This window comes from Heterocephalus glaber, unplaced genomic scaffold, assembly GCF_053883595.1.
Source record: "Heterocephalus glaber isolate CG9 unplaced genomic scaffold, H.glaber_assembly_v1.0 deba00001689, whole genome shotgun sequence".
Taxonomy (NCBI): Eukaryota; Metazoa; Chordata; class Mammalia; order Rodentia; family Bathyergidae; genus Heterocephalus; species Heterocephalus glaber.
The window spans coordinates 9,425,167-9,443,019 of NW_028258414.1; the positions used below are offsets into that span (position 1 = coordinate 9,425,167).

A 17,853-nucleotide genomic window follows, 5' to 3' on the forward strand; every position below is an offset into this window, starting at 1 on the left:
TCTCTTGGCTGCAAGAGGGTCAGCTCCTTACTGTCCATAGGGCTCCTGGTGAACCGGCTGAGGCCAGGGTAGTAAGAACCAGTGGACACAGCGCTTCCGGATGGGCGTGGGCCCAGGCCATTTCTCTGTGTGCCCCTCGGTCCCCGCCACGTTGGTGTTGGCAGGAAGGAAGCAGGGGACAGCGTGGGCCAGTCATGGTGACTCGCTGGCTGTCTAGTTGCTTCCTCCCCTCAGGAAAAGGAGGGTGGAGTGCGTGCCAGGCCCTTCTACTCCAGGAACCTCTCAAGTCTCCCCAGCTTGATCACCTCTGTGTGCCAAAGGCTGCCCTTCAAGGCCCTCACTCTCCAGGGTGGAGGCAGGAAAAGCCAGCATTGTAGGCAGCTCAAAGCCCAGCTCCTTCTGCTTCACTTGGCTGCCTCTCCAGGGCCAGATTTGCTTGAATTGATGCTTAGCTTAAAGTCAACCTTTCATCAACTGGCAGGCCCCTTTCCCTGCCTCTGTGCCCACCCAGGAGCACCCCCAGCCCTACCCCTCGGTGCTTCACTAGGCCATGAGCTCCTTGGGATGAGGGTCACCCTCTCTCACTCTAGGGTTCTCAGAAACGAGGAGCAGGCTGCCACACAGATGCCAAGCTCCCCCAACCACGCTAGTCTCCATGGCAGGAGCACTGGCCTACTTCTTGCTGGTGCCTGTCTTGCAGAGCTTTCCACACAGCGTCCCACAACTGCCCCAGGAAGCTGGGAGGGCAGCTGTCCTGGCTCCATTTCACAGGTGAACAAACATTTCTCGAAATGTCCCAACAGAGTCCCAGTAAAGCGCTTCTGTTCTGCTGAGAACTCTCTGCCTAGCACGGTCTCTGCCTTCCACGACTTCTAAGGCAGCTGAGTGCAGCAGCAAGATAGTGGATGAAGGCCTCAGAGCGCTAGGTTCGAGTCCCAGCTCTGCTACCTGGGACCCGAGCCGACTCTCAGCTCTCCTCCGATCCTCCAGGGCCCGAAGTCTCGATGACTTTGTGGATTGGCCGCACACCCCACAGGGCTGTGTACCTCCCCGCCCTCCCAGGTTGCAGATAACCCCTTTTCCACCACAGGGGGTTTCCTGCTGTTAAAAACAAACAAAAGCCTCTGCCACCCGGCCAACCCCAGAGGGGAGGCGTTAGGGGCCTGCGGTGACTCCCCAAAGCCGCCCTGAGGCGCCTCTGCACGCTTCAGATGGTCAGAAAAGCCCCAGACTCTCTAGAGCGCTCCATTTGTCGGCTTCCCTCCTCGGCTAACTTGGAACACAGAAACTTAGAGCATTCCCCTCTCGCCTCACTTTTTTTTTTTTTTCTTTTCCAAGTTCACTGCTTTGGAAACAGCTCTTAGTCCTATTTACTGGGTGTCGAATTTCGATCTTTGTGTATCTCGAGGCTCCGCAACACCGGGCCATGTAAATTTTCCCCAAAGATACATTTCAAAGCACCCCCATTCATTCCTTCACGGACTCAACAGATGTCTGCAGGTCCATTTTTTTCCTCTGGAGCGCTTGATTCACAAGGCCCCAGGGACCTTCCCTGGCTCCAGCTATTGTCTGGGTTGTCACTGGGTCCCCAACTCTCCACTTCCAAGAGCTACTTCGGGGAACCAGCCGGTGAGTTCTCACCGGGGAGAAAAGAAAAGCAGCCCTCGAGGTCCCGGCGTCGGTGCAGGCCCCCACCGGGGTCCAGCGCCCCCAGACTTCCTGGGCCTCCAGCGTCCCGCGCGCGCTCCGGGCTCGCGTCTCCTCGGGTGCGCCCCGAGCTCTGCGTCCCGCGCCGGTCCCTCCGGGCGCCCCTTTCTCAGGACCCTTTTCTCCCCTCCCCAGCCGCTGCGGCTTCCTCGGTCCCCGTCCGGACCGGGTCGAGGTCGCCGCCGGCCCGGTGGCCCACGTGGGCTGCGCAGGGCGGGGACGGCCGGGGCGGGCGGGCAGGACGCCCGGGGGCGGAGGCGCGGGGCGCGGGGGCGGAGCGGGAGCCCCGGCGCGAGGGGGCGGTGACAGCGCCGGCGAAGAGGCTGCACGCGGATTTGCATGAAACGGAGACGCGAGCGGGCGGCGCGCGGGGCGGGGGGACCTGAGCGCCGGGGAGCGGAGCGGGGCGGGGGGTTGGACTTTCCTGCCCGGAGGCGGCACCCAAACAGCCACCCCGTGCGGAAACCCTAACTTTCTGCTGCCACTCGGAGCCTCGCGGCCGCCGCCTCCGCCCCGCGCCCGGGGCCTGCCCGACCCGGCCCGCGCCTCCGCCTCCGCCTCCGCCCCCGCCCCGAGCCGCCGTGGGCCCGCGCGCCGCCGCCGGCAAAGTTCGCTGGAGTTGGGGCGAAGTTTGGGGCTCGCGGCCGGGCCGGGCCGAGCTCCCCGCCGCGCGCGCCTCCCCAGCCATGTCGTCCATCCTGCCCTTCACCCCCCCGATCGTGAAGCGCCTGCTGGGCTGGAAGAAGGGCGAGCAGAACGGGCAGGAGGAGAAGTGGTGCGAGAAGGCGGTCAAGAGCCTGGTGAAGAAGCTGAAGAAGACGGGGCAGCTGGACGAGCTGGAGAAGGCGATCACCACGCAGAGCGCCAGCACCAAGTGCATCACCATCCCCAGGTGGGCGCGCGGGGAGCGAGGGAAGCCCCGACCACCTCTGCACTCCCCCAGAGCCGGAGCCCGCGGCGTCCAGGCGGCGCGCCGGCTTCCAGGTCGCTTTGCTTTCCCATCCCGGGGAAAGGGGGTGCCGCGGGGGTCCCCCACCCGCGGGCCGCTCTCCGAGTTGAGGCCCGCTTTGTTCGGCCCCGGGCCGAGCCCCTCCTCCGCCTCCCGCCCCGCGCGCGGCCCGGGCTCGTGGAGGTGGCCGAGCTCGTCCCTTTCTCTCCTCTTTTCCTCGGGCTCGGTCCCCCCACTTCGGTCCCTCACTGGAATGCAGTCGGTACAGCTGGGGCTGTGGGTGAGGAGCGGAGCCCGGTGATTGACAGATTCCTTCTTCGTTCTTTCTTTGCCTTCGGGATTAGCATTTTTACCGAGTATTTTTAGACTCGGTTGTTCCAGTCCCCCGCCCCCTGTGCACGCACGCACTGTAGTTGCGACGCCGGGTTGCGACTTCCAAGTGGGAGAGACCAGCGGCAGAACCCCCACCCCCCGCCCGGTGTTTGCCCTTCCTTTAGTCCGAGAGATTGCGAGTCGGTTGAACCGAGGGGGAAGCGCCGGGCAGATAACAAAACCCGCCCTGAAGTGGGCCTCACTCGGGCCCTCGCATTCCTGCGGAGCCTCCTTCGCAAAGCGCTTTGCCATCTGTCTCGACCTCCTTTATCCTTGCACCGCGCTAGCGAGGTCGGGCGGGATCACAGATGGCGGGTGGAAGGGGTCAGTGACTTCTCTCCGCTCCCAGGGCTTCCTGTGCTCAGCTGTGCCTGGCTGGGAATTGGGATGCTGGCACCTCGGCCTCCTGTCTGATGTGCAGCCCCCTTTAAAGTCTGTTTGTGAACCAGGGGAGAGTGTGTGAGGGGAGGGGAGGGGAGGGGAGGGGTGGGGTGGGGTGGGGCGGATTCTTGGGGTCCCGGCTGCAGAGGACTGAGGACTCCCAGGGCCTGAGCCTGCAGGGATTGTAGCCCTCACTTCTGGCCCAGGGTTGACTCCGTCCTGGGCCACCTGCTGGGGCAGCTGTTGGAGGGCTGCCAGCCCTGTCGGGCAGGCACAAAGCAACATCTGTCCCTGGAACTCGGGGCTGCCTTTCCCTGGATATAAATGCCGCATATGGTGGGCATACTGACTTTAAAAAGTAGTTTTTGGGCAAAACTGCCTGGATGTAGTCAATAGAGAGGGAAGGTGGTGCGAGCTGTCTGGGGAGCAGACCCTGGGCTTGTGAGAGGAACCGGAGTTGACTACCGGGGAGATGGTATGATGGAATGGCCAGAGAAACCTGGGATTTGGTCCCAGCTCTGGTTCTTGTCTGCTTTGTTTTGTTTTTTGAGACAGGGTCTCACTGTGTATTCTAGGCTGGCCTCGAACTCCCTATGTAGCCCAGGTTGGCCTCAAACTCTTGGCATTGATCCTCCCGCCTCAACCTTCGGAGTGCTGGGATCACAGGGGTGCACCACCACACGGGGCCCAGCTTTGGTTCTTCTTCTTTTGGTGGAGCGGGGAAGGGTAGGGTGAGTAGGCGTCATACTTCTCCATGGGAGGAAGGGTCTGTAAGAACAATCTGCTCCTAATCCGCCTGGGTGCCTGGAGGGCCAGAGCTTTGTGCTTTGAAACAAGCAGCGGGCGGGAGGGGGGCGGGGAGTGGTATCGATTATAAACCGCACAGCTGTGGAAAGTGTTTCACAATTTGCAAAAGCACTTTCACATGGTTTACGAGGTCCTCGAAGAAAGAAGGAAACCAGCCCCTGGAAAATAGATAAGGCAGTTAGAATTCAGACAATCTCATTTTAAACTTGAGCAGACTCGGGAGGGGGAGCGGTGGAAAGGCCAGCGTGGTAGGCGTGGCATCCCGACCGACTTGCTCTTTCTGCTTGCTTCCCTCGGCTCACTGGACTGTGTGACTCTGCTGGGAAGGTGGCTCTTGCTGAACCTGTGGGCTGGTGACAGCTTGTGGGAGAGGCATTTCGTCCCTTCCCTTGGTGTGAATTTGCTTTGCGCGGGGGGGCGGGGAGAGAGCTGTGGCCTGCACGTTCCTTGTCCGTAGCCTCCCAACAGCCAAGGCCTGTGAATTCTCAGAATGGTTCTGAAGTTCAAGCCAGGATCCCCGGCCTTCTCACTTGGACCCGGGCATTTTTTGCACTTTGGGAAGCACTTTGTGTTTAGTGCTGGGGATTCAGTCCAGGCCTTGCTCATGCTAGGCTAGTGCTCCGTTGCTGAGCTCTACAGCCCAGCCCCAAGCAGATTTGATCTTTTCACCTTTTCTCAGTTGGAAAGCCCCAGTTGCTTGGGTGTGAATCCAGAAAGAATGAGTTTCCATCCTTGGATTTCATACCCACACCTCTTGGTCACTGTATCTCCCTTGGCAACAGCTGCTGCTGTTTTGGTCCTGGGCAGAAAACCAAAGGCCATGTCTTGGGGAGGTGGCTAGCTGGGCCCCATAGGTTGTGGGGTTGTTTGTCAAATGATCCCCTGCCTGGCCTTGTGCTGCCTTTGAGACCTAGGGCTTTGGAAAGGAGACAAGTCATCCCCCTGTGTGTGTCAGAACACTCTAAGATCTGGACTCTTGGGTTTACGGAGTCCTCAGTCCAAGGTGGTTATGACACACCTGTTTTGACCAATATATAATCGTGAGCAGCCCCAGCGACATTTGCGATTATTGCTGTAGTCTTGGGACTTCCACACTGAGACGTGGCTTCTTTGTTCCCCAGCTCTAACCTGTTCCAGTGATCGGCAGATTGGGAGGGACGAAGCCTAGCTCACATTAAGACTGTCACAGAGATGGATGCCAGGGAAGTGTTAACATGGTGACTTCGACACATGACGAAGGAGATGTCCTAGCACGACGATCCGATGGGACAGGCAGAACTCAGGCCAGCTGTGTAGCAGCAGCATCTCGCTCCCCACCTGTTGAGCACCTGAGCAAAGCCGCAGGTGTCTTTTTCCCTGTGCGTAAGAACAGAGAGGCAGCATTTGCCACCAAGAAAGAGGAACTTAGGTCAAGATTGAGGAATCAAGGGCCTTAAAGTGTCCTTTTTGATAGACGCAGACCTCATGCCTCCGCCAGGTGCATCCATGCTGTGGTCTCTGCAGCTGGGAGCTGGAGGCAGCTTATGGCCTTGTTTGTTTGGAAGAGAATTGGGACTTTCTTGTGTCCCAGCACCGAGTGCAGAGGAAATGGGAGAATTATGAGCCCACTACCAGGTCCAACACAGGGCATCTCCTGCTCTGTGCACTTGATCTTTCAGTGTAGCTGTCACCTCCCGGGGACTTTCCTCATTCTTAACACCCAGGACCCCGGTGAGCTGGCTCGGGGCTCTACCTGGTTCTAGGAGCCCCCTGGTGTTACTGCGACACAGGGCACCTTGGCTGTTGCTGCCGTACCCAGGAATTGAGTTCCCAATCAAATGCTACAGGGTTAGGTTCTGTTGCTTTGATGGTATTTACTGGGCCCTTTTCATGTCTGAGTTGATATTATGGGCACCAGGGGAGGATGCAGGCCTCAATTCGAGAGTGTCCTTGTCTCTGGAGAGCTTGGAGAGCTTCTGCTTCACTGACTCTAATAGGGCGTTATCTGAATGTCCAACTGCTGCTTCTTTTGTATTCCCAGCAATCAGAAGAGATACAGGATCTAGTTTGGAGGGATTTTTCAGGGGAGAGGAACCGTGGCGCATTTTTTAAATCTTGTAGAAGTCATTACGGTAGAAAACTAAATAATGCCAGCCCTGTTTTTTCTGGGAAAAAAAAGCACAGAGTTTGGGTTCTCCATCTGCCATTCTACTCCCTGGATGGATTTGAGAATTTCCTTCATGTTTCAGAGGCTTCCTGTTGACGCCTGTAGAGCCAAGATGCGATAAGGTTCGAGCACTGGGGAGCTGTGTCGTGGTAGCCGCGCATCCATAGAAGATGGAATTATTCAGTGATTTTGTTGTGATGACCAAGGCAGGGGCCCTGTCCCAGGAGGACCCTGTGGGCTGGGAGACACTCTTGCCCTGGGATATAGGGCATGAGCTGCTCCCGAAGTTGCATGAGGTGTCCAGCAGTTTGGGGACGGAGTTGACCTGTGGGAGGAGGTGGGCGGGTCAGTGTGGGTGGGTGGAGTTAGGGTTGGGTGACAGCATGATCATGGCACTTGTTTTTTTTTCCCTTGGTACCAGGGATCGAACTCAGGACCTTGCATTTGCAAGGCAGGGGCAGGGACACTGAGCTAAATCCCCAGCCTCATGGCACTGTTTGATACCTGGGAAGAATTGTCTTTAAGAAAGAGGCCATCATCGTCTGCCTTTTCCTTGCTGCAAAGAATCAACAGGCTGGGTCGCATCCCTTACATCACTCACTGCAAAGCATTTTCTCTTTGAAGTAAAAAAGTAATATAGTGCTGCAAACCTGAAATTCAGGTTTCTTTGGTGGGAGTAGGGACTTTAGATAGACGAGGTTGGAAAATGATAAAGTGGCAATAAAAAGCGGAGAGAATGGTGGGAGCCTAGCCTTGCAGTTTTTATGTGACCTGTCCTTTCATTTCTCTGGGTAATACTTGCTGAAAGTAAATCCTGTAAGCCTGGGTGTTTGAATGGACATAAGAACTCAGTAATATATTTTCAAAAAGTCTCTGCAAGGACATAGTTTTAAATAAGTATTTTATTTGTTTGTTTGCCTTTTGAGATAGGGTCTTACTACGTAGTCCAGGCTGGCCTCGAACTCACGGCAGTCCTCCTGCCTCAGCCTCCTGAGTGCTGGGATTATAGGCATGTGCCACCGTGCCCAACTAAATGACCATTTTAAATAATAGGAAAAGGTCAATGAATATGGTAGTCATTTAGTTTTGCTGAGAAATACAAGAAGTTGATGAAATCGAGAGATTTAGTTTGAGCTTATCGCATCAGGAATCCATTAAAATGAATTTAAAAAAAATAAGTATTGGGGCCGGGGATTTAGCTCAGTGGTTCTGGTGCCTGCCTCACAAGTGCAAGGTCCCGCGTTCGATCCCCGGTACCAAAAAAAAAAAAAAAAAGTATTGGTTTAATAATGTATACTTGTTATTGCTGTATTATAATGGAAATAAAATTAACACGATTTAATGGACTGAATGACCATTAATTTCCCTTGTTAACTTATTAGGCAATGTGACTGCCAGTTGATGTACTGTAGAGCAATTATTCTGTGTGAACTCCTTTGTGAAATAAACAGGACCAAGCACTGTTTGTTTGTTTTTTTGGTACCGGGGATCGAACTTGGGTCCTTGTGCTTGCACAGCAGGCGGCCAAACCACTGAGCTAAATCCTTGGCCCAGCATTGCTTGCTTTAAATGGAAATCAGATTTTTTTTTCCTTCTCATCTTCTTCATCCACCTCCCCACCAGCCTCCTGTAAGGTTACTCTTAAGGTTGGAAGGCTGCTTTCTTCATGAACAAGGCTCATGAATAGTTTTAATTAACTTTTGTCCTGGACTCCTTTGCTGTATCGACTGATTTAAAATGAAGCAAAAATATGAAAATAGCTCCACTTCTCTCCTCAAACTCCCATCTGATACAGTGATGGTGGCCGAAAGAGAAGGCTGCTCCAGTAGGCCCAGAATTAGCCTGTCACGAATGGAGGGTGGGGAAGGTTAGCAGCCTTGTACACCCCAGGAGCTGATGGGGTGTTGAAGGGGACAGGGACCTCCCCAAGGGAGGGAGGCTGCCCATGGGCCTTCGGCCTGCCCGTCCTCAAGCACAACGCTTCCTAAGAACAGTTGGAAGTTACCATGCTAAGCCCACCCTGCACAGCTGTGGTTTCCAATTTTATTCGATTCCATGAGGACTTCTCCAGTTCATCCTTAGGTTTTCCTTCAAGGCACCTTACAGTGCTAAACCCCTGCCAGCGCCGGGAAACGGGTAAAAGAGTGAATAAGGCGAGGCTGTCTCGCTTGCCATGGCCTCGAGTCTGCTGGCTGTTAAACAGGGGTTCTTTGGCGTCGTAATAATGTGCTATGTGTTCAGTCTTTAGCTAATTTGTAAATACTGTCTTCTCAGTGCTAAGGAACCAAATCCCCCAAGCTCTACAGTGTATGGCCTCCTGACAAAGATAACTGTGTGCATCTGTGTGTTTGCGCATGCACATATGAGACATTATTCTTTGTTTTGACTTAATTAACAGTTTGAGAAATAACAAATCGAGTCCTACTATCTGTTGTTGCTTATCCGAGGTCCCTGCTGTAAACAGCAGCCTTCCACAGTGGTGCACGGCTGCACAATATTTTGACAGAGAGACTCGGTGTAAAAGGAAAACACAGTAGAAGCCTATTAATTAAGACGTTTGGCTAATTCTGAACCAGGCTAAAGTTTGTTTAACAGGACTTTTCTCTCCATAAATGCTATCAAAGAAAAAAAAGTGACTAATAAGCAAGCTTGGGGGGCGTATTTTGGAGGTAGAAGTCAGGAGGCCGCTGTAGGCTCCAGACCGAGCTATGTGACATGAGGCCAGCCACTTTCCCTCTGTGGGCCTTAGATTCCTCAACTGGAAAATGGGCTAGATAAGCTTTATTTGGGGGCCTTTCTAATTCTAATTTGTTTTTTGTGCAAGCATTTTAGAGGGCTCCTGTTTACAGCTGATGAGTGAATCACAGATCTTTCTTATATATTGTTCTAAGACCCTATCAAGCCAGTGCCAATTAATTTATATAAATGAAAGTACTAAAACTATAATTCAGTCTTTAACCTTGATAATCTCCCCCCTCAGTCTTCCCTACTTCCTTCCTGTGTGCCTGAACCACTGAAATTTAACTACAAAGGAATACAAAAATAACGGAGCACTAGGGGCACTAGGGTAAAGCCATAGAGACTGGGTATCTTCAGATACAGTGAACAATTTTCTGTTTCTTTGTTGCTGTTTTTGGCTTTTCTCAGAGCAGGAAGTTTACTTAAGCTAATGACCACAGAGGCCTAAAAATGGTGAAATGGAAGAGGTAGGCACGCTAGAGGATACCTGTGGAAATGTTTGCTCAAATGTCAAGGTTTACCCAGGAAGCTTCCTTTATTTATTTTCAAGCCTCTATATAAAGAAAGACTGCTCTTGATTGCGTAAGCTTACGCCTTTGTTAGGCAGCAAGGAGGTTAGGAGTTTAAAGCTTGGCTCAGAAAAGAAAAGCCAGTCTCTCCCCGGTGATGGTTCTCTCTCTGTGTCAGATACCTCTCCCTGCTGACAGCTGCTGAGCTTCTCTCGAGAATGCTGGAGTATTGTTGAAGAAACACAGTATACAGGTTTAGCTTGGAAACCTGCAGAGCCATCAGTCTGGTAGCTTTTCCTGCTAAAAAGTGTTACGTTCCCAGCTGCCAATCTGAGTTGTGGTGGTGGTGGGGTCTCTATATTTTTTTTAAATCAGGCTTTTGAAAACAGTAGTGCTTTTTGGGTGTGTGTTTTGTAAAGGTCTGTTTTTATGCTGTCACAGCTCAAAAATGCCAAAAGGCATTTTTTCCTTAAAAAATCACCCCTGGGCCAATCTCAAATGTGGAGTAATGCATCCAGAAAGACTTTGTGAGTGGTTACAAGGCTGATCATGGCAATGGGGATTTTCCTTTTGCTTTAGGTTCTCCCTGTTGGAACCTCTGTCTTGGCCTTGGCCCATTCGGACTAGAGGTCACCTTGCTCCCCCGGGCTCCTGGGAAGGCAAGGCCTCTCCCGCTCCCCTTTCCCATTTAAAGTGTAGCCATTTTTATCTCTCCAGACAGGTTCTTCACTTATTCCCTGGGATCACAGGAAGTGCACAGCAAAACAGAAAAAGCGGGCTGGGGATTTAGCTCAGTGGTTCCACTGCCTGACTCACAAGCACAAGGTCCTGAGTTCGATCCCCGGTTCCAAACAAAAATAAAAAGCAGAAAGAGCAAGGACAGCGAGTCTGACGGTTACTGGCTGTGTGCTGTCCTTAGGGACATCAGTTTCAATTTAGCCCCAGTTTCCCCACCTGTGAAATGGAGATTGTACCACCATACCTCATATACGTGAGCCTAGAGGAGATAAGACAGATCAAGTCCTTGGCCAATATGCGTAGCTCCCAGCACATAGCAGGTACTCAGTTAACGGTCGATTCCCCTTGCACGGGGAAGTTGGGCTGATGTCACTGAGCTCCAGGAGGGGGCCCATGAGGACTCTGCTGTCAGAGCGCCCCATCTAGAAAGCCTCAGTTTATATAGGGAAAGGGTCTCCCTGCAACACACACACGCACACACGCACGCACGCACGCACGCACACACGCACACAGCCATGCTGCTTGTTGATTTAGGCCTCAGGGTCCCTGTTGAAAGAGAAACCCATTCATTTGGTTTAGTGGTTTTGCCACACACCCCCTCCCTTTCTCTATCTCCATTTTTAAAATTGTTTGGTTGACTAAAAATAATAGTATGGAAAACAAACTTTGATGAATCAGTGCCCCTGGGTGGGGGGTGGGTAAGGTCCTGAAGCAGAAATGAGGTGACTCACGCCCTTGTCACTGATAGCTGCCTGTAAGTGCATGGATGTGCACGATGTTTACCATTGCTGGTGCTTTCTGGGCCTGGCTGGGAGGTAGTTCCAGCTTTGCCTAGGAGCCACCTGGCCAACCAGCTGGCCAGGCCATGAGGCGGGGACTTGGGGATCTGAAGTGACCTGGACTCGGACTGTGTGACCTGCGCTGTCCCTGTCCTTAGAGCAGCCGTGTGGGTGGGGATGCAGTTGCAGGAGCCACCCTTGCCTCTTCATGGGGCAAGGGATGCACAGGGCCAGGGGATGGGGACAGGCCCATCTCGACTGAACCTCCTCCTTCCAGACCATACTCAGGGCCGCCCTGGCACCCCACCTGCCCTGGATGGCAGATGCTCCCAAGGGCTGGGCAAGGGGTGCAGGGGCCCGGGGAGCCAGCTGGACTCCAGCCTAGGGCCTGGGAGTCTGCCTGGTGGATGAGAGGCCCCGGAGCAGGATGGTGCTAGGTCTGGCCAGGCCTCCATGTTCTGTGGTGACACCAAAGGGTCAGAGGATCCTGAATTCAGACCTGGACTCCTAAGTTATGTGGTGGCATTTGTCAAGGGGGGGGGTACTGGAGCACATCCCGGCTCACTGTTTATTTGTTTTCTTTTTTTTGGTACGGGGGATTGAACTCAGGACCTTGCACTTGCGAGGCAGGCGTGGTGTCACTGAGCTACATCCCCGGCCCATCACCGTTTATTTCTCATCTCACTCTGAAGTGTGGCGATGGCTTGCAGGTAGCCCTGAGAACTCTCCCTGGGACGCATGGGTGGTGGTCCCAGGTCTGCATGACACCGTCACTCGGTTGTGTGGCCACGGCGGAGGCCCAGTCTGGGTGGCAGCATGGTGGGGACCCAGGACTCAATCTCCCTCACCCCACCGCCAGGCCAGAGTGAGACAAGGAGGCTTAGGCCAGCCAGGCGGAGCGCTGGGCCCTGCGTGTTGGGAATATGAGTTTTTTTGGAGCACGGACTTTGAATTGGGCCTCAGGGGACACAGATGAAGTTCTGTCTCAGTTCAAAGTGACTCCAGTAGCCGCCACGACTGCGGCGGGGTCCTGGGAGAGTTGGTCTAGTACAGGTCAACCAGAGTGTCACTGGGGAGACCTGAGGAAGAGCAGCCGTCCTGGGGATGCTGGAAGCCTTCACGGGGGAGGCAGTGTATAAGTGGGGGCCTGGAGGATGGGTTGGAGCGTTGGTCTGGAGTGAGAGGGGCACGAGGCACAAGCCAGACAGTCTGAGGATGGGCCTGGCGTCCGGGGACACAGGACAGCCCAGGGTGGCCAAGGGGGAGAGGGGCTGGCTGGAGACAGTCTTGTGCATGCTGCCAAGCGCTCTGGTAGGCCAGGCCTGGCATCTGGACTTTGCTATGTTGGGCCCAGGAGACTCTAGGGCAGGGGAGTGGCATGGCCCAAGCTGCCAGCCTGTTCATATTTCCTTTCCTCCCTGGGCCCCATGGCCAGTAATGGCAAGTTTTCTCCCCGAGTTATCCAGGTCAGAGTCGTAATCCCTTACACCACCATGTGGACAGCTTTAGGCTATGTCTGGACCCAGTTGAAAATGGTGTTTTGTTGGCCATCGGGAGAGAAGACGCGTTGTTCAGCCAGGAGGGCTCTGTGAGCTGCATTCAGGTAATTAGCCAATGAGTCACATCGTGGCTCCCTGGGGAAATGAACTGGAATGTCACCCGGATACATGCAATGCCTAGTGTCCCCCAGCAGGGACCCGGGGATAGGATCCTGGCCCCTTGGAGCTTTCCCTGAGGCTGGCATGGAGCCTTCACCTGGGCCATCTCTGGCTGGTGTCCCACGTCTCCTCCTGGTGGCCCTGGGGGCCAGGCTTTGCCCATCCAGACCATGCTGCAGTCCGTGAGCTTACCTGTGCTCTCCCCCGAGATTCGCAGTGTGGTACCCTTGGTCAGAGACACCTTCTCTTCCCCGAGGAGAGTGTAGCAGTTTCGGTCCCCATGGTTCATGGATTTTACTATGGAGAGCAAACACAAATCACACTAGCCACTTGAGGATTATGTACAATTTACCTTATCAGCCTTTTGCTGTTGCTAGTCTAAGTTGATAGTCTTTTGAAAGATAATTTTGTGTCCCTGAACTGATTCTGGTGCATCAGCCATGTTTGGGAGACTTGCAGCCCAAGCTGAGATGAGGAGCAGCATATTGCAATAAAGCCCTGGGTTCAAATCCCTGTCCTCGACTTATAGTGCTGGTGACTGGGTAAGTCTCTTGGTGTCTCTGAGTCTCCCTTCCCTCCTGAGTAAAGTGGAGAAAACAATGCCTCCCTCAGTAGGCTTGTCGGAAGGTATTTATTTAGGTCAGCTCTTGCATTCAAAGCAGTTTTGCGAGGTGTAAAATACTAAGCAGCGTCGCCTACTATTACCTGACAAAGCACAGCTCTGCAGTGTCGCCTAAACCCTTGCTGCAGTGATGGGCTTAGACTTCTGAGCTCATACCCAGATTTTCATAGAGACCTTAGAGAAAAGTATCAGCAGTGGAGAAATCCTACAGAAATGTGAGCTCGGGTGCGCATACTCTGGTGCTTTAGCCCGGAAGCTCTGCTGTGCTTTGCTCTTGGCTTTGTCCAAGGATTTGAATGTGAAGATGGTTGGGTCTCAGTGCTGGCTGTAGCTCCTCAACTAGTCGTGTCCCACGACTGCATGGTGGACAGCAGGGAGGTGCTGTGCTGGGTGCTGTGCCTATCTGCAGGGCCCTGGGGAGGCTGGGCTACCCATCGCCATAGAGGAGGTGGCCGAAGCTTTCGGAGTCGGGCAGAACGGGATTGTAAACTCGGATCTCTGTCCTTGGGCTTGTAACTGCCTGAGAGGGAGTGCCACGCTCACCTTCTTGGGTAGGCCCATGGAGTTAGTACTTTTCTCCTCTTGCAAATAAGAAAAACAAGGCCCAGGTTACTTAGGGAAGTTACTTTGGTCTCATGATGAGGGGTGGAGCTGGATTTGCCTCTTTCTAGACTCTAGGGTGACCGTATAATTGATCAAACCACAAAAGACATTCCCAAGAGTTAAGAGGTCAGTGCTGTTAGTGAGTGTGGTCAGACAGCGGGCTTTGCCTGGGCCCTCTGGGTAAACCTGGGCAAGTGGTCACCTGTGCCATGCTGCCCTGTTCCAGTGACCATGACACCTTTGTTCCATGAAGGACTGGGTGAGCACTCACTGCTCATCTGGGTAAGGGGCCTGGCCAGGGTCTACAGCAGGTTGACAGCATAATGTTCCACCACGGGAGGAGAACTTACAGGTCATCTGCCATAGCTAAGTTGGCACCAGAGCATCACAGGCTGCAGTCAGAGTTAGGGGCCTTGGGCTGTGCTGATGGCTTCTCTGCAGGGAGGGGACAGGTGGAGGTGGGTTTACACAGACTCTGTGTGTGGGGAGAGGAGATGTCTGTACCCTCATCTGGCCTTGTGTCTTTGAAATGCAGGAGATGCCACCAGGCCTACTACAACCTGGGTGATATTTAATGGCTAAGGGCAGAGACTTTTACTGGTGCCCGGCCTCTCTGGCTTCCCTGCCGTGTTTTAGCAAAGGGCTCAAATGTGGTGAAAGTTTAATGGATGTCCTTCTGGACAGTTTTTGAAGGTGGTGAGGAAGGAATTAAAAATAACATCAAGCATGGCTTTCCTTTGTCTCTGATTGTGGTAAATGCAGACCGTGCCAGGCTTGTGGAGCGCAGTGTGGCCCTGAGTGACCTGTTGCAGGTAGAAGTCTATAGAGGGTGCGTGGAGATCTTGCTGTTCACTGCTGCTTCATTCTCTTGGGGTTTGCTTTTGCAGTCCTACAAACCTCACCTTTCTTCTCTTGCCCCGAATAATGAATTGGAAGTCCAGAGCAGGACTTGAGTGCTCTAAACTGTCCAAGCAATTGTGGCTGCAGGGGAGAGAAGCCAAGGTGACAAAGGGGACCGGTAACAGGGTGAGAAAAGTGAAACATCCGGGCAGATCGAGTTCAGCACCTGTTTGGTGCACTTCATCTGAGACTGGGGTGCTCTGCTCACTCACCTCGGTGGCCCTACCGGGCGGGTCTCCTAAGTAGGACAGCACGCACTTTCCCTTCTGTGGCCTGTAGACAGGGGAGGCGGGTGTGGCAGTGAGTGTGGGCACAGAGTCTGCGTTGCTGGCCGGGGATGGACCCTGCTTTCATGCCTCCTGGGCTCCAGACCTCCTTGATGTTGTCCCCTCTGCTCCAGAGCTGAGTCCTCAGTCCCTTGATGCCTGGATTCTGCAGTGAACCAAGTCCTCTGCTCTCAGATCCTCCCCACTTTCTCTGTCAGGGGCCTTCTGCGTCAGGATGCTTCTGGCTGGAAGTGACTTGAAACTGAAGAACAGCTTCCTGGGGGTGGGGGCTCCTCCTGTCCTTGAGCACTGCAGAGGCGGGAGGGTTCAGGCATTAGGACTCCGGAGCCGGCCATCTTTCTGTCTTTTATCTTCACCCTGGTGGCTTTTGGTCTTCAAGCTTGTCCCCTCATGGTCCACAGATGGTCACAGCTGTTGTAAACGTGACCCTCTGTCCACATTCACACCCAGGGGCAGAAAAGGGCTGCTGTTTCTTGGTGAGTTTCTGTCTGGGAAGAAAACCTTTCCTGGAGCCTCCCTGTCCATCACTGGCCAGTGTCATGTCACATAGAGTCAGTGGCAGAAATAGTGGATCGCCACAAGGCTCCCAAAGGATATGGTCTCATTCTTTGACCTGTTAGAGTACTCACTGTGATGCTGGGTACTTAATCATTTTAATGATTACCAGTGTCTTGCTGCTATCCAGGATATGATGGGAAATGAATCAGGGGCCAGGTCCTGGCTCCACAAAGCTTGCAGTTATTGAGGTAGAGGGACAGTTGTGTAACTTCACTTGTGACGGGTAGATTGTGGCAGTCTCTGGTGGCTTGGGAGGCTTTGGGAAAGGTGTTCAGTTGTGTCTCAGGGAGACAAAGGGAAGTGAGGCTCAGAGGTGCCTCTGAACGTGGTGTCTGAGGACCACACATTTTGTGACCCAAGCCAGAGTGTTTCAAACAGTTCCAATTTCAGCCTCCACCCCTCCACCCATCGGATTTTCCTGTTGACACAGTGAAGCTGAGAACATGCCCTGGAGTATGGGTATGGCTCGGGGCAGGGTGCCAAGCTGAGAGCCACTTCCGGTGGGGGAAGGGGATTCTGAAAGCTCCCTGTAGGGTTCAAGCCTCAAGATGATGTGGAGTAGAATCTCATGTTCAGTGCCTCTGTGCAACTTACTTGCTTTGAATCTGCTGGATGCTTTCTCTGAAAGCACATCTGTGAAGAAATAAAAATTCTATAAATGTTTGGTGGTGAAAAAGTGCTGGCTGGTTCTTGCTATGACTCTTGGCTGTTTTCTGGTGGGGCATTCTGCGGATGCCCTTCAGGTGTGCAAGCATCTGTCCCAAGGCCTCACATTTTATTTTCCTGTTGATCTGAGAGCTGGGATCACTTGGGACCCCAGGGAGGCCCTCACAGCTCATAAAAGATGCCCGTTTGAGGTTTGCCTGTTTTTCATGCTTGATAAAAGAGTTGCCCTTTTGGCTTTGTTTAAAAATCAAGTCTCCTGGAGGAAAGATAGCCTCTTTAATAAATGGTGTTGGAAAAACTGGATTTCAGCTTGCCAAAGATTAAAACTAGACCCTTGTCTTTCACCATGCACTAAACTAAAATTGAAGTGGATTAAAGATTTATGCATTAAAACAGAAACACTAAACTTGCTGGAAGACAAGTTAGGTAGAACTCTCGAAGACATTGGCATAGGAAAAGACTTTATGAACAAATCCTCAGTAGTACAGAGGGGACTAGCATAAAGAATCAACAACTGGGACCTCATCTTATTAAAAAGCTTCTGTACAGCAAGAGAAACCACCAACAGAGCTAAGAGACAACCTACAATGTGGGAAAACATTTTTACCAGCTGTTCCTCAGACAGAGGTCTACTATATATCTAGTCTATATATCTAGAATATATAAAGAACTCAAAAAAAATCAGACCCCCCCAAACATAAAGACCCAATTCAAAAATGGGCACCTGAAATGAACAGACATTTCTCAGACAAAGAAGTAAAACCAGCAAATAAACATATGAAAAAATGTTCAATATCACTGGTCATTTGGGGTATACAGATGAAAACAACACTGAGATTCCACCTCACCCCAGAAAGAATGGCTGCTATCAAGAAATCAACCAATAACAAATGCTGGCAGGGGTGAGGGGAGAAAGGAACCCTTCTCCATTGCTAGTGGGAGTGCAGACTGGTGCAGCCACTGTGGAAATCAGTATGGAGAAACCTCAAACAACTCGGATTAGAAATCCCATTTGACCCAGCTATTCCTCTACTGGGTATCTTCCCAAAAGAATTAAAAGAATCATACCACAGTGTTATATGTGCACCCATGTTTATAGCAGCACAGTTTGTAATAGCTAAAGCTTGGAAATAGCCCGAGTACCCATCAACTGGAGACTGGATAAAGATGTGGGTTTTTTTTTTTTTTTTTTTAAACAAAATGGAGTACTTCTCAGCCATAAAGAATGAGAAACTAGAGACATTTATAGCTAAGTGTAGGCACATTGAGGCCATACTCTTAAGTGAAATAAATAGGACACACATGAGTAAATACCAAATAGTTTCTCTGGTGTGAAAAACTAAAAGTGTAAGAATCAAAATGTATAATTGATATTGTGAAAAAGGAAGAAAATGTTTAAAGGAATAGGAGAAATGGGAGGGGAAGGGGAAAG

General features: G+C 52.5%; 1 protein-coding gene across 1 annotated transcript in view; it reads left to right on the forward strand.

Annotated features, from left to right (window-relative positions):
- Window positions 1-2,058: 2,058 nt before the first annotated feature.
- Window positions 2,059-17,853, forward strand: part of Smad3 (SMAD family member 3) — a 94,615-nt gene continuing 78,820 nt past the window's right edge. The window contains exon 1 of the mRNA XM_004855597.4: window positions 2,059-2,599. Coding sequence (XP_004855654.1) covers window positions 2,394-2,599 — 206 coding nt within the window. The 5' untranslated portion in view covers window positions 2,059-2,393. The remainder of the gene's footprint in view (window positions 2,600-17,853) is intronic.